This window comes from Squalius cephalus (genome assembly GCF_949319135.1).
Source record: "Squalius cephalus genome assembly, chromosome: 9".
Classification (NCBI taxonomy): Eukaryota; Metazoa; Chordata; class Actinopteri; order Cypriniformes; family Leuciscidae; genus Squalius; species Squalius cephalus.
The window spans coordinates 27,754,507-27,781,475 of record NC_137130.1 but is presented as its reverse complement, the minus strand read 5'-3'; the positions used below and the strand labels follow the sequence as shown (position 1 = coordinate 27,781,475).

General features: G+C 38.6%; 1 protein-coding gene across 1 annotated transcript; it reads right to left on the bottom strand.

Moving 5' to 3' along the window:
* Positions 1 to 1,569: 1,569 nt before the first annotated feature.
* Positions 1,570 to 26,947, bottom strand: cfap91 (cilia and flagella associated protein 91). Its single transcript, XM_079882282.1, has 17 exons — positions 26,806 to 26,947; positions 26,581 to 26,657; positions 14,575 to 14,732; positions 13,738 to 13,815; positions 13,519 to 13,575; positions 13,211 to 13,395; positions 12,430 to 12,607; positions 11,886 to 12,043; positions 9,667 to 9,849; positions 8,981 to 9,114; positions 8,773 to 8,886; positions 6,932 to 7,003; positions 6,698 to 6,844; positions 6,284 to 6,505; positions 4,923 to 5,071; positions 3,906 to 3,997; positions 1,570 to 1,952 (listed from the first exon to the last, which is right to left on the bottom strand). The coding sequence occupies exons 1-17, from the start codon at positions 26,891 to 26,893 to the stop codon at positions 1,666 to 1,668; spliced, it is 2,379 nt and encodes a 792-aa protein (XP_079738408.1). The 5' UTR covers positions 26,894 to 26,947; the 3' UTR covers positions 1,570 to 1,665.
* Between the last annotated feature and the right edge of the window lie 22 nt (positions 26,948 to 26,969).

The window sequence follows — 26,969 nt, the reverse complement described above, 5'->3', positions numbered from 1 at the left end:
TAAGTTGTTGATTGATGCAAACCAGATCAACAACTATTTTAAACACATTTGTCCTAAGAAATGTGCAGGCCCTGCTGGAATTTCTGCCTATATTGTTAGTCCCCCTCTGGTGAAAATCCAGCTTTTAATGTTGTTTATATGTATACATGGTGTTTTTAATATGCTTTAAGACAAACCATGTGTAAATTCATAAGTCAACACCATTGCTGAGTATTTGCTCCTTAAAACTGCAGGGAACCAAAGACAGTTCGAAAACGCGGTTTGAGATCGCTGGTGTTTCTGACGTCACAAACTACCTTGTAACCAATCAGGTCAGTGGCACAAAAAGTGGGTATGCGCTATATGCAGTGCATAGGGCACCATGGGGTGGTAAAAAAATAAAATGTATTATTTTTTTGGTATTTTCTATATGTAGCTGCTGTTGTGCGTTTATAAATAATTTCTGCATTTCCTCAATGTTATATAACATTTTAGAGGACTAACAGGCTAGAGTAGGCGCCCTCATAAGATTCCATCATTAGAAGGTACGAGAGTAGTGAGTTGTCGACGAAAAAGATGGATAAAACAAAAAAGCTGTGGGGGGCTAAGAATAGAAAAAAGAAAGAGGGAAAAGGAGATGGCATGTCAAGGGATGCGACAGCAGCTAAATAAGTGGATGGTGAAAGGCAACAGGTAGGATTTAAAGTGTGACGTCTGTGCTTGGAGGCTTGCAAATACTCATGTTAACAGACATTAGCGCTCTAAAGTGTGGCTGAAAAAGCCCGGTAAAACTTTAAATAACCATTGAATCAAAATAAAATTTTCTGTGAAATAAGCATGTGACCCGTTTCAACTCCACCACTCAAAGAATCGGAATCGAGAATCGCTAAGAACCGGAGCCAAAATTGTTGCTGCATACCCCCTGACACTGGGTAGTTGCACCCTTGAATCAGGTCAACGTGTGATCGTCCACGGGTGAATCTCTGAGCTGGTGTGAGTGAGTGGAGGTGGGGCTAAGTTGCATATTGATTGAACCATGTATACTAAATGAAGCAAGGGTGTAGAGTTACATTCAAGCCATTTTAAGGCATGAAGATTTTTTTTTTTTCAAGGAATAAAACTTTTAAATATGTAATTTTGATGATCAAAGATGACTTTTAAGGGATAAAATGAGTGACTACAGGGAGAAACTGTGCAGATGAACTGACTCCAGCTTGGCTGCCTATATTTCAAAAATCTTTGGACATCGGTATTGTTCCCAGCCTTTGGAAAAGGGCTGTGATCATGCCGGTTCTAAAGATAGCTAAACCCTTAGATAATAATGATTTCAGACCGGTCGTGCTAAATGTGGTTATGAAATGTTTTGAAAAGTGCATTGTATCTATGTTAAAAGCAGATGTTGCTAACAATTTTGATCCTTTACAGTTTGCCTATAGACAAGGGAGGGGAACTGAGGATGCTATTAACCGCTATTATTATTTTTTCCATAAAGATGAAAATGAATTTATAAAAGTCTATGCTGTACTACAGAGTACAGAGTAGTCTACAAACTGTGATGTGTTCCATTATTAATGTAAAATAGAGTCATTTACTGATAAATTAAATGCTGGTTTTATTGAGTAACTATTAACCCAAGCTGCTCTATGCTCAAACTATGACAACTAATGCAAACATTTACATGTAGGACTATTTTAATGGTTTGTAGTGCTGCCCTTGGGCATAGTCTGCACGTTTTCCATTCCCGTTGTGAGTGTCTGCTGTTGGATCACTGGTCAGATTGTTTTGTGCTGGTCCAGGGTCTCTAGGGGTCATGGTTCTGGGAACAGCCTCCTCTACTTGGCTGAGTATGTCATTCAGGACTGCTGAAGAGGCTCTGTCTGAGGGTGATGGGGGCTGGGAGACCGCAGAAGATCCTAGACTGCTACTGATGATTGAACGGGCTGCTTGCAGATGCCTTCTCTGACTCTGGCGAACTAAAAGAAAATGAGCAAAGTTTGCATTTTTAAAGTGGGTTTCAACTAGTGGGCCGCAACCAGAGATTGGCTCTTATGTCTGTTCTGATAGAGTGGTGAGACAGAACACAGTTAACATTTATAATTTATATTCGGCTGAAATATTGTAAGGATATGTAACAGAAATTAGTATTAACCTATATTTATACTAATATATATTTTATTATATTATATTAGTACTATTATAGGGTCAAATATAACAGGCATGATGATCTGTCATTGGTAAAAGCAGCCAAATTAGACCGATGCCAAAGGTTGTGTAACATTCCCTTATCCTCAAACCATGAACAAAGGTTAAAGACAATATGAAATATATACCACAAAGTATTTTTTGTGAGGAATTACTGGTTGTAGAAATTAATAGTTTAATTATTTAAACGGTTTATAGATATTTAATAATTATTATTACAATTACTGTTATATTACAATTATTCATCTAAATATATTAAAAATTTTGATTTTAAGGATATTTTGTTTACTTTTGTACAATAAACCTTTTTGTACTGTGTTTGGTCGCCACTTGATGTCCAATGGGTTCTAAAGCAAATACCACTGTTAGATCAGTATGTTAAATAGTGATAAAATCTCGAAATATTTATGTCATGTGGTTTCAAGTAAAAGTCAGCCTAATAATAGAGTGGGTGTGCCACTTCTGTGTGGCATTATAACAGCACCATTCAACAATGTTTTTTTTAAAAAAATTCACAATTAATTAGAACACTTTCATGTTCCTTTCTGATAATTTATGTAGTTTTTTTGTTGTTTATGGAGGCTGACAGTCATGGTCACATCCCACTTTTACTGGCAAATTAAAAACTAACCATGGTAAATTGCAAGTATAATTAATTGAATATTTAACACAGGCCACATGGCATGACTGTGATACACACACATACTGATAATGTCAAATTCACAGGTCACTAAAAAGTCAAGCTTAACAAATACTTGTCAGGTGACAATTTATGCATGAAAAAGATCTGCATGAGGCTTTTCAAATCTTTTAAAGACATTCATGGAGTGCACTACACTTAGTATTAATGCCAATAAACTGAAATGCTGTGTAGAAATAGCCTGAGTTCATTTTTGAATATGCCTTTGTTCTCAACGTTTGCGGTCTGTAACCTCAGAAATTGGCCATGACGTCCAGGTTTTATGCCACATTTATATCTCAGCAATAACAAAAAAGGACAATGTTCCAGTGTATACCCATCCTCATGTCACTCAACTTCAAGCTGAAGTACTTTACAATTATAATGTTTCAAATCCAGATTACAGACTTAAACTCAAGAGCAACACTAAAGATATATTTTCAGCTGGAATGGTTCTACTTGCAATACCAATGTTTTCACGTTTTGTAATTAATTTAATCATGTTATATTTAAACATTTTAATAATTTTATAAATTAATTTTAAATGTGTAACCTCCACAATTATATATATATATATTTATACATGTATACATGTGTGTGTACTAATATATATATATATATATATATATATATATGTATATATATATGTATATATGTATATATATATATATGTATATATGTATATATATATATATATATATGTATATATGTATATATATATATATATATGTATATATGTATATATATATATATATATATATATATATATACAGATTCATTTTATTATTCATATTATAAAAAAAAGTTATAAGTGTGATGCTAAGATGTTTTCAGGTAGAAATGACACCCCTTTAAAGTCCTCGTAATAAGCTTGAAACATACAGTATAGCATGACTTGAATTTTGGTTCATTCTGTTCCATAAATCCTTTTAATGCTTTCTTTAAATGGCATGAGGGGGAGAAGACAATGACATTGAGGACTAATTTGGCTTGGCCTGTAATAGTTTGGTATTTTACTGATTATCTGCCTGATTGAATAACCCACCTCTTTCTCTGACATCCATCTTCTGGACCTCAGGAATGAGGAATCTGTGGACGAGTTCTTCCACACACTCTTCTGACTGCTGACTGCTCCTCCTGCACGTATACACAGACCAAGAAAGACACAACACAGGCCGATTAGAGCTGATTCATTTGGTTTGTGACAAAGAAAATGCTCTAAAACAATCAATGCTGGCAGTCTCACCGAAGGAAACACAACAATGATCTCTGTAACTTGGTTATTCAATGTTTATTAGTTTATTTATATGACTGCAAATACACAGTATCGAATTCTAGTGATTTCCCACAGCTGTGCTGTCACATCTCACATCCATAATTTATTATTTATTGAGGGAAGGAATATGTGGACATAGATGTTTTTCATACATTACATATTTCTTAGGCTGTAACTGTGTTTCTCTGCATTTTGCCTTGAAGTATAAGAGAGTTTTTGAACAGGCTGAACACAATGGGTGGAAGTCACCCTGCTGAGTCTGACAAATCTAAGCATGGCGTTGTATATTTTATTTTCAGGACCTTCTGAAAGCAAAAGTGAGTCATTTGTACACCTTACATGCATTATTTTATCAAGGTCTCTATTTCATAGCTTCCGCCATAACTAAACACTTAAAGAGAGTATGAATGAAGAGATTGTGGTTAAAGTAATAGTAAAATCAAACAAAATGTTTGGGTCTATTCTGAAGTGATTCATCCTTGGCAGCTCACCAGTGATCTTGAATCTAATAAAACCTCTGACGTATTCAAGCGTCAGTGACAAACATGTCTTGAATGTCAGAATCTTGTCAATATACTGAAATCTAAAGGTGCATTTATTTATTTTATTCCTTTTCTTTAGTGCAGTGAAGTGTTCTGTTTTGACAGTTTGAAAGATTTTTACCGTGCTGAAAAGACCAGCATGATTATAAGAGTTTGTGGTTCATTGTCATCAATAAGCAATTTGGTTGTGAGATTATCAAACTGGTTTAATTGGATGTCATAGCATTCGAGACTAGAAACGTACGTCTCCTCCATGGCATAGGTGATGTTGTCCAGCTCCTCAGCCTTACGGTGTATCTCCTCTCTGGCCTGGGCATCAGCTGTCTGGTTAATGGAGCCCAGGATGACATCCTCCAGGTACATGTTTACTGTGTCCTGGTGCACCTTGACCACCTGATACCAAAAGATATACAGATAGACAAGAGATCTCTGATAGAAAAAGAAGACTGGAAAGCTGCCAGTTGCAGTACAAGATGAAAATGTGCACAGTATGACTAGGACACACATTAAAAAATACATGAAATATGTGAAATATGATTACATTGTGACAATATTGGAGAAAAAAAATACACATATATACACAAACACACACTACCTTTCAAAAGTTTGAGGTCGATCAGAGTCTCTCATCAAGGCTCCATTAATTTGATCAAAGATAACATGTAAGCAGTTTCTCAATTCATGCTAGAAACATGCTAGCAACATCTTAAAAAATGTTAAAACATGCTAACAATGTGCTAATTGATGTTAGAAATATGCTAACATTGTTAATGCTAGACACACGTGTTAAATCATGTTAGAAAAAGCAAACAATAATGCTAAATCATGTTAGCAACATGTTAAAACATGGTAGCAACAAATGGTAAAACACGTTAGCAATGTGTTAATTCATAGTAGAAACATGCTTGCAATGCTAAAACATGTTAGCAGTTTGCTAATTCATGCTAGAATCTAAATCGATATATTTCTATCTATCTATCTAAGAATCATTATCACTTTTCTTTAATTTGGCTAGCTGTAGTTTTCATGTTGAAATAGAATATTATGTGACTATTGTGCTTTGTGACATTTTGAAAAGCCGTGCATGAACCGCGCAGTGTCATCTCTCATCACACGAGCAGGAGTGCCGACAGTGAAAGTCCATTTCTGATTTTACAGTTGTTTAAACGTGCGTGTTGAAGTGTTTTAATTAGTTATATATTTTTTTTAAATCCTTATTTTAGATATTTTAGATATCTTTTTCTTACTGAAGACTGAAGGTTTTGCCTTCTTGACAAACTATTTTATTCCTGTGATGCAAAGCTGAATTTTCAGCACCATTACTCCAATCTTGTCACATGATCCTTCAGAAATCGTTCTAATATGTTGATTTGTTGCTCAAGAAACATTTCCTATTATTATCAATGTTGAAAACAGTTGTGCTGCTTAATTTTTTTTTGGTGCCAACGATGATACATTTTCTTTTTAAGGTGTATTTGACGAATAGAAAGTTCTAATCAACCGAACCCAAACCCATACTTTTGAACGGTCGTGTATGTTCAAGGGATTTTGTCGGGTAGAAATAAGAGCACATTTATTGTCCACTGACACTGATGTTCTAGTGACCTGTTTAAATATCTCATCCTCCTCTCTGCGTCTCCTTTCCTCTATCTGCCGCCTTCCACTCTCCTCAGCCTCACGAATACGCCGGTCCCTCTCAGCCAATAGCGTAAAGGCGTGGATTCGCCTTTCCTCCTGCAGCCGGACCAACTCTTTAGACAAAAAGTCCAGCATGTCCACGATCACTCCCCCAGACAGGCCAGCAACACAGGACTCAATCTGAGACACCTAAGAGAAAGACAGAATCTAATCAGTTTCATAATTGAGTTACTATAGCTTATTATAGTCAATTCTTACATCATTGTTTTGTTCACAGTGATTGTTTTTGTTTTTTTTGACCGTGAAACAAATCTGTCAAAGTTATAATGGTACAGTAGGTGCTTCTTATCATATCTGAATCATTTATATATCCGGTCTTACTCTGTCAGACTGGATGTCTCTCTGTCTCTGCAAGGCGAGTGTGGCCTGTTTTTCCGCCTCCTTCTTGTTCTGTTCCTCCTTCTGCAGTGCGTGTGTGGTACGCAGTTCTTGGATCAGTTCCAATCGTTTCTCCTTTTCCTCGAACATCTGACACGCAACAGACGTCATTATCCATTCACATCAACAACTACACAAGACATCCGTTAAAAAACACGCTCCCCCACTGAGCCTTACCTGATTCTGGGTGGATCTTCCTCTGAGCACTTTCTGCAGAAAGATGATGGCCAGTTCCTTTTCCTCATCTCCCTGTTATAGATATTGATGTCTCAGAATGATAAATGAGTCATACAAACAGAATGACATAATAAATGATACAAAGACCCAGTTCAAAAGTTTGGGTCCAGTAAGATTTTTTAATGATTTTGAAAGAAGTCTCTTATGCACACCAATGCTGCATTTATTATTTATTTATTAAATAATACAGTAAAAACTGCAATATTATGAAATATGATTACATTTTAAATGAGTTGATTTCTATTTAATATATTAAAATGTAATTTATGCCTGTGATGGTAAATCTTAATTTCCAGCATCATTACTCCGGTCTTCAGTGTCACATGATCCTTCATAAATCATTCTCATATGCTGATTTGCTGCTTAAGAAACTTTTCAAAAGAATAGCATTTGTTTAAAATAGAAATCTTTTTTTAACATTAGAAATGTCTTTACTATCATTTATGATCAATTTGACAACATGTGTCGTTGCTGAAAAAAAGTATTGATTTCCTTAAAAAAAAAAATCATATACCAGAAACTTTTGAACGGTATAGTATCTTCAGGTCACTTTGGTTCTATTAAGACCTTTGACCACATTGTGAAAAAAACGTACACTTTAGAACACTTTTTTAAAGAGTACTTATTACAGAAACAATATACTTTAAAAGAATTTCTGAAACTGAATGTAATGTTTTGCGGAACTTGCATGTTAATTGCAATTACATGATGATGTATTATAGTTCAAATTTATATTAAATGAAATGATTTGATCTTTAGAGTGCTTTTGACACTTAAGTAGGACTTAAGTACATCTTTCTATGTAATTTCATAAATCTACTGTCTTTGAAATATGGTACAAAAAACAAATAAAATGGTTAAAGTGTACTGCCGAATGTACGACAAGCATTAATGGTAAACTAAAATATGCTTTAATCATCAATTTAGTCATTTCTATTTAACCTTGTATGTCATGTATTTAAATATATTTGTAATTACACATTAATGTATATTACTAGTAAGTAATAGCTGTTTTTTAACTGTTTAATCTTAAAATATGTCAGTGCCATTGTTTTGTTACAAAATGTACACCAGTTTTTTAGAACCTGTTTATAAAAGCTGTCCAAATAACTGTCTATAAATAACTGTCCAAACTGAACTAAGGCATAATCCTGGTTTAATCTTAGCCATGTCTGTGGAACCAGGCCGGTTGCATAAACTTCTAAGACTAATCTTACAAGTCAGTCATCAATCTTTTTTCTTTAAGACTGCTCATGACTTTTTTAAGTCAGGTCCATAAAATCTTAGATTGGTCTAATTTGATACCCAAAAGTAAGACAGATTACCCCTAACTAACTTCGAGTTGGTCATACTACAGTCTTAACATAATGGCTGTGTTTATGCAACTGGCCCCTGGCCATAAAAATGTAAATGTAATATCAAATAACAAATTACAGTTCAAATTCTAATCAAGTACTTTAGTATGTGCTTTAGTATGTTAGTCAACAAATCTAAATAAGTGTACTTCATTAAAGCACAACAAAAGATTATTAAAACGTCATAAAATACACTAGAGTAAAACTTTTAATTTGACATCATCATGAAAACCATGAAATTGTTTTAGGAACACTTAAGTATGATTATTTCTTTGAAAATGTAAGTGAGTTTAGAGAATCACATAGATGTGCTTATACCTAAAGCTATCCAAACCGCCTGTATTCAGACATGTTTTGACTTGCAAACTGCACATCAGAAGGAAGACCTGAATTGTCTAGACTCTAGAGCATGAACGTGGGCTGTACCTCAGGGGGCTCATCCACCGCAGGGGTTAGGGGTCGTGGAGCAGGTTTTTCCTTCTTAAAGAGGAACCGCAGAGGCTTCTTTTCCACCTTGCAGACCTTTTTCTCTTTCAGAGCCTAGTGGGAAAGTAGAGCTCAGGGTGATATCTGCCACTTCATTTTCTCTTCCCACAGTGTGAGTAAGTGTGAAAAGCACCCAGCAGCTCATTACCTGATGAGTCTTCAAGAGCTCTAGATCTCTGCGGGCTGAGCGTGTGATGAAGCCTTTAGTCTCTTTAGGTCTTGGCACTTTAATTTGAGGCTCGATGACGGATGGAGAAAGACCTGCCTCCAGTTCTAACAGACCTAAGAAACACAGAGATGATACTGCAGGTCTTTATCCCTTATTTTAAACGAGATGAAAGAATTTTTCAGAAAAAGAAGTCAGTGGTGTTCTGTGAAAAGATCCAACCCCTAAGTCTCTATAATATTTTGATCAGGAGAGAATTATTTATTTATTTTACCCTTTTTTTCATCCACCAGGTGAACACTGTTAGCTTAGAAATCATTGTAATTGCTTAGAAAAGTCATAGCACATCTTTCCTCAATGAGACACATGATTTGATTTGGAAGAAGAAAAATTTGTATTAAAGAAAGAAAGAAAGAAAGAAAGAAAGAAAGAAAGAAAGAAAGAAAGAAAGAAAGAAAGAAAGAAAGAAAGAAATTGATTTGAAAGAAGATTTTTTTTAAATTAAATTAAATAAAAAAAGGAAAATGAAAACAAGTAAATGAGAACAGAGAATGATATGAAAATAAAAAATATCAGTGTATATGTGAATAATAATTAACAAGAAACGTTAGTGTGTCCTGAAGAGTCAGAAGGAAATCAGCCTAGCTGATGTGCAAGCAGAAGCAGACCTTGATACGTGTTGAGAAAGGGACTCTTCACCACATAGCGGTTGGAATTTCGCTCGGGGAACTGGCCAGTCCGAGACAGAGGAGCGTATGTCTGAGACCCATAATCAGAATAATCCTTTATAATATCACGTCTCTCCAGCTTTCCCTCCACATTCTTGCGCTTTGCCAGAAGCTTCCGCATTGCTGTGAGAAACAGAAAGACGTTAGTTCAAATTATCTCAGTTTTTAAATGCTTATTTTTATAAATGAGGGTAATCTGATTTAAACACATAATCTGATTTAAACCCCAAAATGTCCTGACAGCTCTAAATACATGCTATGCTTTATTTAGTTTTAAATCAGTGATTTTGGGAATGATGACTTTTTATCCTGACTCATGAAAACCAACAGAATAAAAGTCTAGTGCTAGTACAGTTTTCCCCATTCAATATGACTATACAACAACTACAATAATAATTTTGTTATTTTGTTAATAATATGTTATTATTATTTACAGAATATTTTATTATTTAAATTATAACAATTAAAACAGTAAAGAAATACACTGCTGGCAAAAAAAAAAAGAAGGTCACAAATACTAAATAGGCAAATACTTTAGTCAATGATTGGATCATTATTGCAGTGATTATTATGTTTCTAGCATGTTATATGTTTGGCAACAGGTCTTTTAACCCCAATTGATGGAGAGTGTATCTTTTTATTTCATAAACAACCATATAGGAAGACACATCATGGCCATATTCCAGGATGACAATGTCAAGATTCATCAGGCTCAAATTGTGAAAGAATGGTAGAGGGAGCATGAAGAGTCATTTTCACACATGAATTGGCAGCTCTGAGTCCAGTTGAAGTGTGAACCGTAGCGGGGTCCCGGGTCATGCTCCCTCATAAGGTTTATTTTTTTGTTTGTTTATATATTTTCGCAAAATGGTCTTCTGTGGTATCATACACACATGCAAAGTTGGTTGAGAGCATAACTGCAATAAAGTAATAAACTAGTCAACAATTACTTGTTTACAAAGTACCATAGAAGTCAAACTAACTTGTTAATCCTGTCATCTCATGGAATATCTGAAAGTCAGGTTATTCCTAATATCTGTCATTATTAGCAGAACACATTTTACACATGGGAAAAACCGGTTGTTTAGTCAATAATTCAAGAAGATCCAGACTTTAAAGCTCTTGATTCTAACTTGTAATTGGAAAAAAGTAACAGTTCCTGTAATTGTTTAAATTGTTACAAAAAGGATAGCCTATAATTAAGACCATGGATGGCTCCTCATTACCATGCTTAGGCCAATGTTAACTTTGTCTTTTTTTTTTTTTTAAGTTTTCTAATTTATGTTGGTGCAGGATGATGTTTTCTCCTGTTTTCCAGTTTGTGTGGCTGTTTTAGATCACGTTTGACTTTCTCCATAGTGTTTTAAAGTGGTAAATTCTCAATCAAATTCAAATGAGTTGCACATTTCATCATCAGCGTTGCGAAGGGAACAGCTCGCTCAAATCTTCTAAGAGTTTTGAAGCACGCTGGGTTCTATAGTGATTTATGCACAATCATGCACAATCATTATTAACCGCGCTTCAGTCATATTGCGCAGACAATTGATCCGTTTAGTTTGTACGACTCTGAAAGTACGATGTATACTAGTATTGGTAGGTTTAGGATTAGTTGTGGTGGAGGGGTTAGGATCAGGGGTGGTGTTATTATTACGCATTACAGGTGCATACCGGCCCACTTCAAGCAGTGTTAAGAGGTGCATCAATTTTTGGTCAAAATCTTGTACTGGCAATGCAAGAGTTAAGAGACAATTTAAGTTCTGGACTCAGAGGTGCCAATTCAAGTGTGAAAATGACTCTTCATGCTCCCTCTACCATTCTTTCAGTTTGAGCCTGATGAATCTTGACATTGTCATCCTGGAATATGGCCATGATGTGTCTTCCTACATGGTTGTTTAAGAAATGAAAAGCTATACACACTCCATCAATTAGGGTTAGAAGACCTGTTTAACATGCTAGAAACATAATAATCACTGCAATAATGTAAACTCTAAAGTATTTGCCTATTTAAATCCAAACAGAGACTTTTTTTTTTGGGCCGGGCAGTGTATATTACTAATGAAGTAATACTATTTCGCATTCATAATAATAATAATTAGCATTTTATTTAACAGAACAACAGTCAACATTGTCATTGATTATTTATCTAACTGTGGCCTCACATATGATGTAGTCTTTGCGTATCTTCTTAATCCGCGCATCCTTCTCTTGCTGGAGCTGGGAAAAGCTCATGTCCAGTCGCTCCATCTTGACCTCCTCCTGCTTCTCCTCCCTCTGACGCAAGAGCTGCACCAGAAGGGTCTGTCGTGCCTCCTGCAGCCTAATAAAACACAAGTAAAACAAAAGTCAGCATGTACGTGTTTGTGCATTGCAGAAGTACAGATAGTATTTCTTTATACTGTTGTTAAATGAATTCGTTTATCCCCAAAAAATGCATATGGTACTCTTCTGCGTAATACAACAGGAGATATTTTGAAAGATGTTTCAGGGATATTGTCCATACAACAAAAGTCAATATGGACCTTATATGGATCTTGCTTTTATGAAACTTATATGGTACTTAAGTACAAACTTACAAGTTACAAACCCAGTCCCAATCCACTGTTATTATATAGAAGAGAGTGGCCAGGATATTCTTCGAAAGATTCACATTTACTTTGTGAGTAAAATTTTTTTTGGCAAACTGTTACTTCAGGTAGTACTTACTTTTCAATCTCCTCTTCTCTGAAGGCCCACTCTTTCCTCTCCATCTCCTCCATCATCCTTCTTCTTTTGTCAAGCTGAGAGAGGTCATCCAGCGGGGGCAGAGTTGCCTCCCATGCTCTCTTCATTCTCGCCCTCTCGATCATCTCCACTTCCGCTAGCCCTGCAGGCAGCCCACAGCCTGGAAAACAACCAGGGATAAGGCCATTCACACCAAGAACATTAACTACTGTATAAATATAACTTATATTTTCTTCCCTATTGTGACATATATCCAAGTGAAACGGCTTCTCGAACAAGAACTTTCTTTATCGGGAATTGATTGGATCATTGGATGGTTGTGGTTTACTATTGCTGTGATGTCATGTGATTGACAGGTTGTCCCGCCTTCACGCCGGAAAAAACATCATCAGAGAAGAGAAGTTATTTTGATTAAAGGTTAGGGAACATGAATTTAAAAAACTGTAAAAATCCTTTAAAAAGCAAAACTAGAATTGTCCATTTTGATTTCAAGGTAACTTTAAATGCTCAAGCTCTTTAAACTTGGGTGGATTCTGATTGGCTGTTAATGTTTTTATCGTTCATCAGCTGGAAGAATGTTCTGAAAGTGATTCCAATGATATTGCTATTCTGTGTTGTTATCATTATAGTTGTGGTGTGGACTTCACTATTCTCATAGAATTAGAACAATTATTAAAACTTTATAGTTATCGTTATAGTAACAGTTATAGTTTTTGGTATGAACGGATCTCATTGTCAACTATATTATATTTATGTGGTTTACCCCATGTGAGTGTGGCCAGTGTGAGTAGCTCAGGGGAGGCTGTCCCGGGACGAACCACATGGTCTGGAGTGTAGGGGTCTGTCTGTGTTTCACTCTCCCGATAGTCAGTCTGAACTCCCACGCTCCGGTGGAACGGAGTGGGGGGCTGTTTATCATCTCCATTAGGAGAAGAAAGGAGGTCAGATCTGTGAGAAAATTAGACAGACTCATAGAAAGTTATAATAAAGTCAAGTATTTGATAGATCATATAGACTAGAATAACTCTATTGACAGATCAAGGCTGAAGTGACAAGCACCTCATGACTTACTTTGACAAAGCAAATACAACATCAGAAGGAATCTGTTGAGCAAAAGGAATAAGAGGACTGAGAGAAAGACAATGGGAGAAAAAAGGGAGAAGGACAGGGAAAGATTATTTCATTATTTTTGTTTATTATACGCTTTAACTGTTCAAATAATTCTAGCTAGATCAAAATGTTTAGCTGGTGTCACCCACACTCATTTTTCTGCATATGTGTGTGTCTTACCGTTTGAAAAACTTCCAGCGGTCCACTCCTGTCACATCATCAGGGTTCTGACTATGGATATGAACCCCAGACATAACCCTTACACAGACACAGAAATATAAAGATTAATTCATATGCAATTACAGCATACACATGCCGTTAAAAGTTTGGTGTCAGTAATATTTTTTTTTTCTTTTTTTTAAAGAAATTAAAGGGAACCTATTATGCCCTTTTTCAAAGTCTTGATTTTGTTTTTGGGTCTTCTAGAATAGGTTTGCATGCTTGATTTTGAAAAACAAAAACATTAATTTTCACATATTTTTCATTGTTGTAGCTCCTCTCTTCCCAGTCTGTCAGTAACACTCTTTTTAGTTCCTGTCTCTATGAAGAACCTCCTACCAATGCAATGTGCTCTGATTGGTCAGCTGGACCAGTGTGTTGTAATTGGTCAACCGCTTCGAGTGTGTTTTGGAAAAGTCACGCCCCCGACCATAACAGTGAGTTTCAACACATTACTAACGCAACTCAACCAGCTAAACTCACTTATTCTTCTGTTGTAGTAATGCAAGATAACAGATTAAAATATCCTAAATATAATCCACAAACAATGAAGAAGCAATACTGTCTCTCAAATAAATAAATAAACAAACAAACAGCCAAATCATTTGGTGGAGAATTTGTGAGGGAAATGTGCTTAAAAATGCAAAATGTCACAATGCAAAAAGGGTGGTAATGAAACCAGGCTTAGTTTTCTTCAGTCAAAATTCATTCACTCATTTTTTTGTCCTTCAACCATCTATTATAATATTTGTAAAGTAGGCAACTATTGTTATCATATGGTGTTCAGGTGTATTTTACCCTGTCAGTCGCTGCAGGGCCTGCCTCCTCTGCTCAGCGATGCCCCGCCAACGCCGGTCAATAAATGCAGGCACAGGGTCAGTGGATTCAAGACGTAAGGTGTAAGGAGGGTGGTGTGCAAGGTTACTAAACATGCTGTTAAACTCTGGGACCTTCCGCTAATAGAAACAAAACACAATTGTTTGTACTCTTAAAATGACATATCATTGGTCATATCATGTATTTTTTTGGCACATTTATAATGTTTGTTACATTTTTTGCACAACACCAGACATAATTTAGTGTTTTATGACCATTGTACACTGTTTCTCCGACTCTTAGAATGAAACAGGCTGTCAAAAAGTAGTAGAAGTACAGTAAAATATGTTTCTCCAGTTTACTTTCATTAAATGTACTTTTTTTTCAAGGAAGGACGCTTAGTTCTGAAAGTTACAGAATGCTTTTTTCAAACCTTGAATGTTCAAGGGTGAGCGGGGCACAGCCTAACGCGGGGCTAGTTGTAACACTTGTTTAAAATACTTCCACACATGATAGCATGACAAAACTTAGTGTATTTACTAGATGCCATATCAACACTATTTAGAGAAAAAAATTACGCCAAAATTCAGAACTCTTTGGAAGATATCAGTGAAGATTTTTTTTAACCATAGTAAAGGTACATTTCTTTAGTTAATTCTCAATATTTTGGCGTAAATAATGTAATACAATGTATATATTACATTGGTTGTGCCCCACTCTCCCCTATTTAGAATGAAGCAGAAATGTTAATGTTTATTTCAGATTTTCTAAATAACTGAATTATATCAGTCACTGACAATGACTCACTGGAACTAGAGCTTAGCAAAAGAGCTTACCTTGTCATCTCTTTGCACTCATGTGTGCCATTAATATCAAATCAAGTTTAATGTGTTCCCTAATCCATTCTTACAATCCTGAGAATACAGAGGATATTAAGCAGAGCATGAGAAAAAGAGACCATAGAGAAGAAGAGTCGTAGAGGAATTTGTGGCCAGACTTCCCTACACAAGATAGAATTCATAATGCAATAATGACTGGCTGTACTTTATCCTGAATGCTTAATACAAGACATATAAGTAAATAAAAAGTATAACAAATAAGTAAATAAATTAACTGGAATATTGATTTGAGAAATTGTGTGAGAAGAAAGAGACATGAAACTAGCACAGTGTAGAAACTGTCTGTTGGGGACAAATGCAGCCTACTGTTTCGTGACCATTATATTTAATTATGTGACCACATAATGCTGCGATTTACCAGAGTCCAGTATTCCAGAGAAACCTTTAAAGGTTGTATCAGTGATTTCAGGCCCAAAAAAAATGATCACATTCATCTAATCTTTAATAACGATCCGCTAGCTGCCCGCCCCATAAGCATGCCGTCAAAAAAACGCGTTTTCAAAAAACCAACCAATCACCGACAGGGGGAGGGTGTTGTGAGGTTTTGAGCCAGCTTCTTCTTCAGCTCCGACTTCGCGTGCAGCCGTGCACAAGCACAAAACCTCACAACACCCTCCCCCTGGTGATTGGTTGGAACACTATTTGTTTTGGTTTTGAGTGGTTGGTGAAACCAATTGTTTTTGTGTGCAGATCTCAGAGCCTAGGCTGCCTACAGAGACGCGTTTTTTTGACGGCATGCTTATGGGGCGGGCAGCTAGCGGATCGTTAGGAAAGATTAGATGAATGTGATAAAAAAAAATTGGGCCTGAAATCACTGATACAACCTTTAATAAATCAAAACCACTTCGGTGTCAGCAGGGTCTTCCATTTTCCATTTATTTCAATAACCTAAAGCAATTTAGCAGTTCAGACTTGCAGCATTTTACCCCTTTGACAACCTAACAGTGTTTTTTCTCTCTTTTAACCAGAGTGAGTCTTTTAATACAACAATTAATCCTGTTCCCTTTCGTTCAGTCACTACGAGTTACATCAGTGAATGACTAAGCCTATCACCTTCGAGTTCTTACAAAACGAGCCAATGGCAAAACAATGCCATGGGTCTGCGGAATTTGCATAGTGCAACTCCGCCCCACCGCTTGGGTATAAAAGGAGCAGTGCGGCAATCTCGCATTATGTTTTTGCTTTGGAGCCGAGTGTTTCTTCACTTCTCTCCACTGCAAGCTGTCTACGAGTTCTAAATACAAGATGAGCGACTCTTCAGCAGTGTTGGTGTGACGGCGAGATCTCATTCCTGCTGCTGGTCTGTGCAGTGATCTGCCAACAGTATGTGTTCTCCCTGGGAGCTTCAGCACTGCTATTGAGTTTTATACTCTCTAGAGCTGCACGCGGCGCGTCTTTTTAAAGATGTCTCATTGTGGGAACATGACCATCGCAATGTTGCGATCGAGACTCAATGACCTCCTTAGAGGTAGAGTCCCCTCTGCCACACCCCAATCTATTCTCTCCATGAGAGGGGATACTTTGGCTGGTGGCCAGGGTTATCTGAGACTGCTGGTGTGGAACAACCCGACGAATTCTCCTCGGGCCACACCCCCCTCTTCCACATTGCAACCTGTGAGGTTTCCGGATGAGGTCGCTGGCCAGTCTTGTGGCAGGCCCAGCGTTTCATTCCACCATGACACCCGTCCCCAATTCCTTTCTTTCCGGAAGTGCATGAAGAGGTCATAAGATCGTGTAAGTCTCCTTTGACTTTTTGTGACTGCTCAGCAGCCTCTTCCGCCTTCTCTACCCTCGATGAGGCCGCGGCCAAAGGGTACACTGGGGTCCTCCCACTGGAGCGTTCTGCGGTGATGCAACTGTGTCCCCACAGCGCCTCCACCTGGCGTGGCGACCCTAAGCACCCCTCCAAAGCCTGTAGGTTTTCGTCTATTCTGGTGGCAAAGACCTATAGAGCTGAGGGGCAGGCTGCCTCCTCACTGCATGCTATGCTCGGGAGCCAGAGCGCCTGACATCAAAGCAAATTTAAAAGTGCTGGCTAATGCTAATCGTAAATTCTCTAAGATCATTATCCACGTCGGCACAAATGATGTTCGACTCCGCCAGTCGGAGATCACCAAAATTAATATTAAAGAGGTGTGTGAACTCGCAAGTACGATGTCAAGCACTGTAATTTGCTCTGGCCCCCTTCCTGTTCGCAGGAGTGATGAGATAGTTAGTAGATTGTGTTCTCTTAACGGTTGGCTGTCTAAGTGGTGTCCGCTTAATAATATAGAATTTATAGACAATTGGAAAAGTTTTTGGGGCAAACCTGACCTGTTGAAAAGAGATGGTATTCATCCCTCCTGGGATGGTGCTGCTCTTCTCTCTAGTAATATGGCACATAGTCTTAGAGCTCAAACATGACAATCTGGGGCTCAGGTCAGGAAGCAGACAGACTGGCTTAACCGACTGTCTGCTAGCGGCCTCGCGTCACCCAGGTCAGATAAATCCCATCACATAGAGCCTCTTTCACCTAGCTATCATCATATAGAGACTGTGTCTGTTCCCCGAATTTGGAAATCCAAAAAATGTTTAAACCCATCTAAGGTTAAAAATTTAATTGATGTTCAACAAATAAAAAACAACTATAATACAGACAAGCAAATGCTAAAGCTTGGGTTGCTGAATATTCGATCGCTTACTTCAAAAGCACTCATTGTTAATGATATTATTTCAGATAATAACCTAGATGTGCTGTGTTTGACAGAAACCTGGCTAAAACCAAACGATTACATTACTTTAAATGAGTCCACCCCGCAAGATTACTGTTATAAACATGAGCCTCGTCTGAAACGCAAAGGGGGAGGAGTTGCTGTAATTTATAGTAATATTTTCAAAACCACTAAGAAATCAAGTTTTAAATATAATTCTTTTGAAGTGTTAGTACTTAATGTAAAAATATATAGTATAAATGATAAATCACGTTTGAGATTTGTGCTGGCTACTGTATACAGGCCACCAGGGCACCATAAAGATTTTATCAAAGAATTTGCGGACTTTCTATCAGAATTAATATTGACTGCAGATAAAGTACTAATTGTTGGTGATTTTAATATACACATCGATAATAAAAAAGATGCATTGGGTTTGGCATTTAAAGACATTCTGAACTCAATTGGAGTTAGACAACATGTGTCAGGACCTACTCATTGTCGTAATCATACTCTAGATCTAATATTATCACATGGAATAGATGTTGATGCCGTTGAAATTCTGCAGCAGAGCGATGACATCTCAGATCATTATCTAGTCTCGTGTAAACTTCATTTAGCCAAGGCTGCAAAGCCGACTCCGTGTTTCAAATATGTTAGACCTATCACTTCTGCCACTAAAGATTGCTTTATTAATAATCTTCCTGATCAGTTTCATCATCTCAGCATCCCGGATAGCTTAGAAGAACTAGATATTGCGACAGAAACTTTTAACTCTCTCTTTTCCAGCACTTTAGACACAGTTGCTCCGTTGCGCTTAAAGAAGATTAAAGAAAATAGTCCAACGCCGTGGTACAACGAGCACACTCGGACCCTTAAGAGAGCAGCCAGATAAATGGAGCGCAACTGGAAGAAAACAAAACTAGAGGTATTTCGCATTTCATGGAAAGAGAGCTCGATTACTTACAGTGAGGCCTTAAAAGCTGCTAGATCTGCTTATTTTACAACCCTATTAGAAGAAAATAAACATAATCCTAAGTATTTATTTGAAACGGTGGGTAAACTAACGAAAAAGAAAGCTTCAAGCACCGAAGTTTCCAAGCAGCACAGCAGTAATGACTTTATGAACTTCTTCACTTATAAGATTGATAATATCAGGGAGAAAATTATAACTATGCAACCCTCTACTACAGTATCGCATCAGGCAGTGCATTGTAGTCTCCCTGAGGAAAAATTTTATTCATTCGTTGCTATAGGAGAGGAAGAATTTACTAAACTTGTTAAATCATCTAAATCTACAACATGTATGTTAGACCCTATACCGACTAAGCTACTGAAAGAAATACTTCCAGAGGTCATAGATCCTCTTCTTAATATCATTAATTCATCTTTGTCTCTAGGATACGTACCAAAAACCTTTAAGCTGGCTATGATTAAACCGCTTGTTAAAAAAACGCAACTTGATCCTACAGAATTAGTCAATTACAGGCGATCTCGAATCTACCTTATCTGTCAAAGATATTAGAAAAAGCAGTGTCTTCACAACTGTGTTCCTTTCTTGAAAGAAATGATATCTGCGAGGATTCCAGTCAGGATTTAGACCGTACCATAGTACCGAGACAGCTCTCATTAGAGTCACAAATGATTTGCTCTTATCATCCGATCGTGGTTGTGTCTCTCTATTAGTGTTACTCGATCTTAGTGCTGCATTTGACACTATCGACCACAACATTCTTTTAAATAGACTAGAAAATGATGTTGGCATTAGTGGAATTGCACTAGCATGGTTTAAATCATACTTATCTGACCGTTATCAGTTTGTAGCAGTAAATGAAGAGATGTCTCATCGATCACAAGTTCAGTATGGCGTACCACAAGGCTCAGTACTAGGACCGTTGCTGTTCACTCTGTACATGCTACCATTAGGAGATATCATTAGGAAACATGGCATTAGTTTTCACTGTTATGCCGATGATACTCAGCTGTATATTTCTTCAAAACCAAACGAAACCTACCAATTCACAAAATTAACGGAATGCATAGCTGATATAAAAAATTGGATGACTCGTAATTTCCTACTTCTAAATTCTGAAAAAACAGAGATTCTAATTATTGGACAAAAAACGTACTCACGTAATAACCTAGAATACCGTCTAACACTTGATGGCTGCTCTGTTAAGTCTTCGTCGTCGGTTAGGAACCTGGGTGTGCTCTTTGATACCAATCTTTCATTTGAAAGTCATGTGTCTAGTATCTGTAAAACTGCATTTTTCCATCTTAAAAATATATCTAAATTACGCCATATGCTCTGTGACAAATGCGGAACAGTTAGGTCATGCGTTCATGACCTCAAGGCTAGATTATTGTAATGCTCTACTGGGTGGTTGTCCTGCACGCTTAATAAACAAACTACAGCTTAGTTCAAAACGCAGCAGCTCGAGTTCTTACCAGAACCAGGAAGTATGACCATATTAGCCCGGTTCTGTCAAAACTGCACTGGCTCCCTATTAAACATCGCATCAATTTTAAAATATTGCTGATCACTTACAAAGCACTAAATGGTTTAGCTCCGCAGTACTTGAGCGAGCTCTTAACGCATTATAGTCCTTCACGTCTATTGCGATCTCAAAATTCCGGCCAGTTGATAATACCTAGAATATCAAAATCGACTGCTGGCGGTAGATCCATCTCCTATTTAGCAGACCGGGAAGCCTCCTATTGTCCGGGAAGCAGACACACTCTGTCAGTTCAAAGCTAGACTAAAAACACATCTCTTTGACCTAGCATTTACATAATAGGCTACATTATAGACTTCTATAATTCAGTGTTAGGTGCATAGATTAGGTCAGCTGGAACCGGGAACACTTCCCATAAATCCTGATGTACTCGTTACATCATAAGAAGAATGGCACCTACGCTAATTTTAGTGTCTTTTGTTTATCCCGAGGTTTTCCCGCAGCCTGCCGGATCCAGGCCGTATCCAGATCTGATGAAGGACCTGCGCCTGGACCCGATGACAACGCAGTGCTGAAGTGCCAACTAGTCTCTCCCTATGGAGGATGCCTTTACCACTCTACAGATAAAGCGTCGTCGGGAAACTCAATTCACGTATCTACCCCGAATTGATAAAATAAAATAAAATTCTGTATCAAAAATTATAAGGAAACACCAGTACTTTGTTTAGGTTTGGTTTGTAGGGAATTCGAAACCTGCGCACATATATTCAAACGCACATAACTATAGAACCAATTCTTAATGCGCATGTGAACGCCATCAGCGTTTCTCACAGGTTCACGTTTAAAGTCTGTGTAGAGAGAATGGTGTCGTCTTAGCGGCCCCTAATTTAATAACAAATGATCTTTGCGACGGAAGCGAATCAATCAAAACTAACTTTAGCTGGAAAATAACTTTATTAAAGAACCGCTATAAAGCCAAAACAATCTGTTACCTTAAATTATACGTTTATCTCTGTAAAGCTGCTTTGAAACAATCTACATTGTTAAAAGCGCTATATAAATGAAGATGACTTGACTTGACTTGACTTGCTATGGCCATCCTCCAGGTCTGCCAGGGTCAGGTGATGTCCACATGCGTGGTCTAGGAAAGACACCTCTGGCTTAACCTGGCTGATATGCAGGAGGCTGAGCGAACCCTGTTCCTCAACTCCCCCATATCCCAGGCTGGCCTCTTCGGCAGCGCGGTCAAGGACTTTGCCCAACAGTTCTTGGCCGCCCAGGAGCAGACTGAGGTTATTAAACATATTCTGCCCCGTGGCCAGCTGCTGCCTCCACCCAACCGCTGGCTCAGACGCCTCTGCCTCATCCTCGCCACCGAGGGCGCCCTCCTTTGGCTCCCGCTCCTCCCGCCCGGCCCCAGCAGCAGCCTTCACACGGGCCGCGCCTTGGAGGTACCCGCAGGAAGGCGCCCCAGCCCGTATCAGCCCCGCAGCCTGCCAAACGGCAGGCAAAGTGGGGCTCCTGCTATGGGCAGCTCAGAGATGGGTTGCAGTTCTTCACAGGAGGTGGTTGCAGGACCACTCCTTCCCCCGTTGGAGGGCCGGGGGAGAATATTTTGTTCTCCCTTAAAGAAAGAACTGACATTCCCATCTCTGAACCCCCAGAGGCCGCGGATGGCAGTATGCGACGCTCCGCCTCGCCACTCTCGGCCCCCTCTGTCGCAAGACTCCTGTCAGAGAAGGTCGCCGCAGAACGCTCGTCCTTCCCTGGCCTCCTCTGTCGCTGCCCCATCGTGGGTACGTCTGTGGTTCACATGACCCCACTGGTTCAGTTTTTGGAAGCCTGGCTAGAGCTTCCCAATCTGTCCCGCTGGCTCATGCGAACCATCAGGCTCGGCTATGTGATTCAGTTCGTACGGTCTCCTACCCGCTTCCGGGGAGTCCGCTATACCATGGTGGGTGGCAATGCCCCTGTCATGCGTACGGAGGTCGCCACCCTACTGGCGACGGGTGCGATCGATACCGCCCCTCCAGTCGAAATGAAGTCTGGCTTCTACAGCCCCTACTTTACCAAGAAGAGTGGTGGGTTACGGCCAATCCTGGACCTGCGCATCTTGAACCGAACCCTTTACAGGCTTCCATTCAAGATGTTGTCAGCCAAACGCATTTTCGAATGTGTTCGTCAGTTGGATTGGTTTGCAGCGATTGACGTGAAGGCCACGTACTTCCATGTCTCCATTCTTCCTCGACACAGACTGTTTCTACGGTTTGTTTTCGAGGGGCAGGCATACCAGTACACGGTACTTCCATTCGGGCTAGCCCTGTCTCCTCGCGTCTTCACGAAAGTCGTCGAGGCAGCCCTTGTGCCACTTCAGCAACATGGGGTTTGCATCCTGAACTATCTTGACGACTGGCTGATTCTAGCTCACTCTCGAGAGCAGGTTTGCGAACACAGGGACCTGGTGCTCCGGCACCTCGCCCGTCTGGGCCTTCAGGTCAACTGGGAAAAGAGCAAACTCTCACCCGTGCAGAGAATATCTTTACTCGGTATGGAAATCGACTCTGTCGCCATTACGCAGCTTATGAGTGCGCGTGTGCAGTCACTGCTGAATTGCCTGAGTCAATTCGAGGGCAAGAGTGTAGTTCCACTGAAGTTATTTCAGAGGCTCCTGGGGCATATGGTATCCGCAGCGGCAGCCATCCCGCTCGGACAGCTTCATATGAGACCACTTCAGCACTGGTTTTGCAATCGAGTCCCGAGATGGGCATGGCAAGAGGGCACGCGGTAGGTTTGAGTACCCTACCACCTCAGATGGTGGCTACCATCACTTCTGCTAGGACCTTGTCCACGAGACACATCTATGCTCTGAAGTGGAACCTCTTCGTCACCCGGTGTTCTTCTCGCCGAGAAGATCCCAGAAAATGCCCGATCGGGTCGGTGCTCTCTTTCCACCCTGAAGGTTGGGTCAGTGACGTGCCGCACTGATTTGCACTTCCAGGAGCAATAAATATTATATATTTATATAAAATAGGTTTAAAATATATATACGCTTTAATCTCACATCATTTGTCCTCCTCACTGTTCATAATTGTGTGAAAAATAAAAAAATAGGTAACTTTTAGACTATTAATGTGGTCAAATGTCATACGGTCAAACGGAATTCACTTAAAGTTATTTAAGACAATTGCATTTAAAATGATTAAAAATGTTTCAAAATTATCAAATTTTTCATTTGGCATATTTTTTCAAGTCTTAAGACAAGCATATTAAAGTATCAGTAAGATAGACCTTTAAGAAATGTCATTAGTATCTAAAACAAATTGTTCCGCAAAGACACATTTTCCCTATGTCATACAGTAAAACAAAGTTTGGAAGCCATTTTGGAAGTCATGTGACATGTGATGACATCACTCAGAGGACCACTGAAGACCAGCCAAGTTGAAGGTAAGTTTAAGATTTTGCTCCTAAATTTCAGGTAATTTCACCTTTTCCAAGTGTGTTACCATGTGTCACAGATTTGGGTGTCATATGGTCAAACGTCAAAAAAGGGTTTAATACATTTAAAATTGAAAAATATATTGATTTACAGGTGAAATATAAAGTTTAAAAGTCAAGGTCAAGGGTAAAGGTGGAAGGAGGTGGCCAAGCAACTGCCTGTTATAAATGACAAAGCATGAAACTGTCATAAGGGCAAACAAAAAATGTCATACGGACAAACGATTTTACCGTATGACATGTTGTTATACCATATGACACAGAGAATTTAACTGAATTATTTAGTTATTTCTTAATTGTTTTATCACATATATAGTTTGTACAACTACTATGAATTAATATTAACATATATAATATATTTCTGCCTATTTCAAGCATTTTTTCACATTATTACAGATGCCTCTTTCTAGTAAGGAGAGGGGTGCACGTTTTCGTGCAAAGCTAAGGGCAGATCCCGCAGCTAGAGAGGAGAACCTAGCCAAGAGGAGGGAAAGGTATAACTGTGAGAGTATATGATACGTCTCAGATATACTCGTCTCAGATATACTCGTCTCAGAAATAATTGTCTGGCGTACTCGTCTCAGACATACTCGTCTGAGATATACTTGTAACAGAAATACTCATCTCGGAAATACTCATCTCAGAAATAATTGTCTGGCATACTCGTCTCAGACATACTCGTCTCAGAAATTCTCGTCTCAGACGTACTCGTCTCAGACGTACTCGTCTCAGACATACTCGTCTGAGATATACTCGTCTCAGACATACTCGTCTCAGAAATTCTCGTCTCAGACGTACTCGTCTCAGACGTACTCGTCTCAGACATACTCGTCTGAGATATACTCGTCTCAGATATACTCGTCTCAGATGTACTCGTCTCAGAAGTACTCGTCTCAGATGTACTCGTCTGAGATGTACTCGTCTGAGATGTACTCGTCTCAGATGTACTCGTCTCAGATGTACTCGTCTCAGAAGTACTCGTCTCGTACTCGTCTCAGACGTACTCGTCTCAGATGTACTCGTCTGAGACATACTCGTCTCAGAAATACTCGTCTCAGAAATACTCGTCTCAGAAATACTCGTCTCAGAAATACTCATCTGAGATGTACTCGTCTCAGATGTACTCGTCTCAGATGTACTCTTCTCAGATACTCGTCTCAGAAATACTCGTCTCAGATATACTCGTCTCAGAAATACTCGTCTCAGATATACTCGTCTCAGAAATACTCGTCTCAGATATACTCGTCTCAGAAATTCTCGTCTCAGAAGTACTCGTCTCAGATGTACTCGTCTCAGAAATACTCATCTGAGATATACTCGTCTCAGATGTACTCGTCTCAGAAATACTCGTCTCAGATATACTCGTATCAGAAATACTCGTCTCAGAAATACTCGTCTCAGAAGCACTCATCTGAGATGTACTCGTGCTCGTCTCAGATGTACTCGTCTCAGATGTACTCGTCTCAGATGTACTCGTATCAGAAATATTCGTTTCGGAAATACTCGTCTCAGAAATACTCATCTGAGATGTACTCGTCTATTCATATTCCACCTGGGATATGCCACCCAGTGTACCTTGGTATTCTTGCGTTAAGCCTAGCCCTTTGTCCGTGCTAGTCTCTCGACAGGGAGCTCAGACTTGCGCAGGGCAATGAAAGACAGCCGCTGTGGCGTGATTGAATTGGGACCCCCATTTCTTCATGCACTGACGAAACTTGTAGTGACTGAAATGTCTCCGTTACGTATACGTATAGGCCTATTTATCCTACAACAAATGCTAACACTATCCTTGTAACTGTGAATTGCGTCATATAGTTTAATTAAAAAAAAGCCTTCTAAAAAAGAATTGTGCTAAATTCTATTGAATGTGCACTTTAGTGTACTTAAAATCATATAAGATTTTAATCAGGCTACTCTACAAGTGCACATTCAATAGAATGATGATTTAAAAATCATGTTTCTTAATAAGTAATTTTTATAAGTACGCTGTAATAATGACAAATTAAAAGTTTTACTTTACTTTTTATGTATTGACACATGTTGTACAAGCTGATTATAGCCTAGTTTTAACTATATGGTGTTTTTCAATAAATACAAGATATAATTCAAGTTTCAAAAGATTGGCATATGAAGAATATTTTAGTTCACCGTAAATGTCTGTCAGTACATTCGACACCACACTTTATTTGAAAAACAATATAAATAATTATGAAATTAGCCTACATGTAGTTCAAATACAAATGCATTAAGTTCGCACTTTTCTTTTTGGTCAAAATGTGTTTTCGTCAAATCCCACGTCAGCCAGAGTTAACCAAACATGAACTTCAGTTGCAGTGGAAGATAAACAAGACTTTGCGAAGCGTGTGTTTCTCCGGTCTCCAGTGTTTTCTACTGCAGCACAAAATCAAACGTGGCTGCAGTGCAAGGATGAGTATCACACCGCCTTACCACTCGATCCAGTGAAGCCAGAGCACGGACGTTTTCCCTGGCGTGATCCACATCAGCTGACAATGTATATACTGGATCTAAAAACAGCACCATCACCCACAATTCAATACTTTTTTATGATAAACGGCACAATATATAGGCTAGCTACCATCTTAGCCTTATCTCATTTATTCTAAAATATAATACTGTAAAAGTCAAATAATGATTTGCAACTGTGTAACTCACCGTACAAATAATCATATGTCCTCTGTTGTCTGAAGTCCCTTCTGCCCTCATTTTTCTTCTGAAATGTGCGTGTGACCGAGTCGCTCATGTTTGCTTACAACTGGATAACTTTATGTGTTTTATTTGTAAGACAGGTAATGGTCACCATGGAGATCGTAAACATC

Coding starts and splice junctions, on each gene's coding strand:
- cfap91 (XM_079882282.1), bottom strand. CDS start 26,893: ATGAGCGACTCGGTCACACGCACATTTCAGAAGAAAAATGAGGGCAGA. Junction 13,396..13,518: donor GTTGTATTTGCTTTGTCAAA/GTAAGTCATGAG, acceptor ATTTTCTCACAG/ATCTGACCTCCTTTCTTCTC. Junction 6,506..6,697: donor GAGACATCCAGTCTGACAGA/GTAAGACCGGAT, acceptor TCTTTCTCTTAG/GTGTCTCAGATTGAGTCCTG.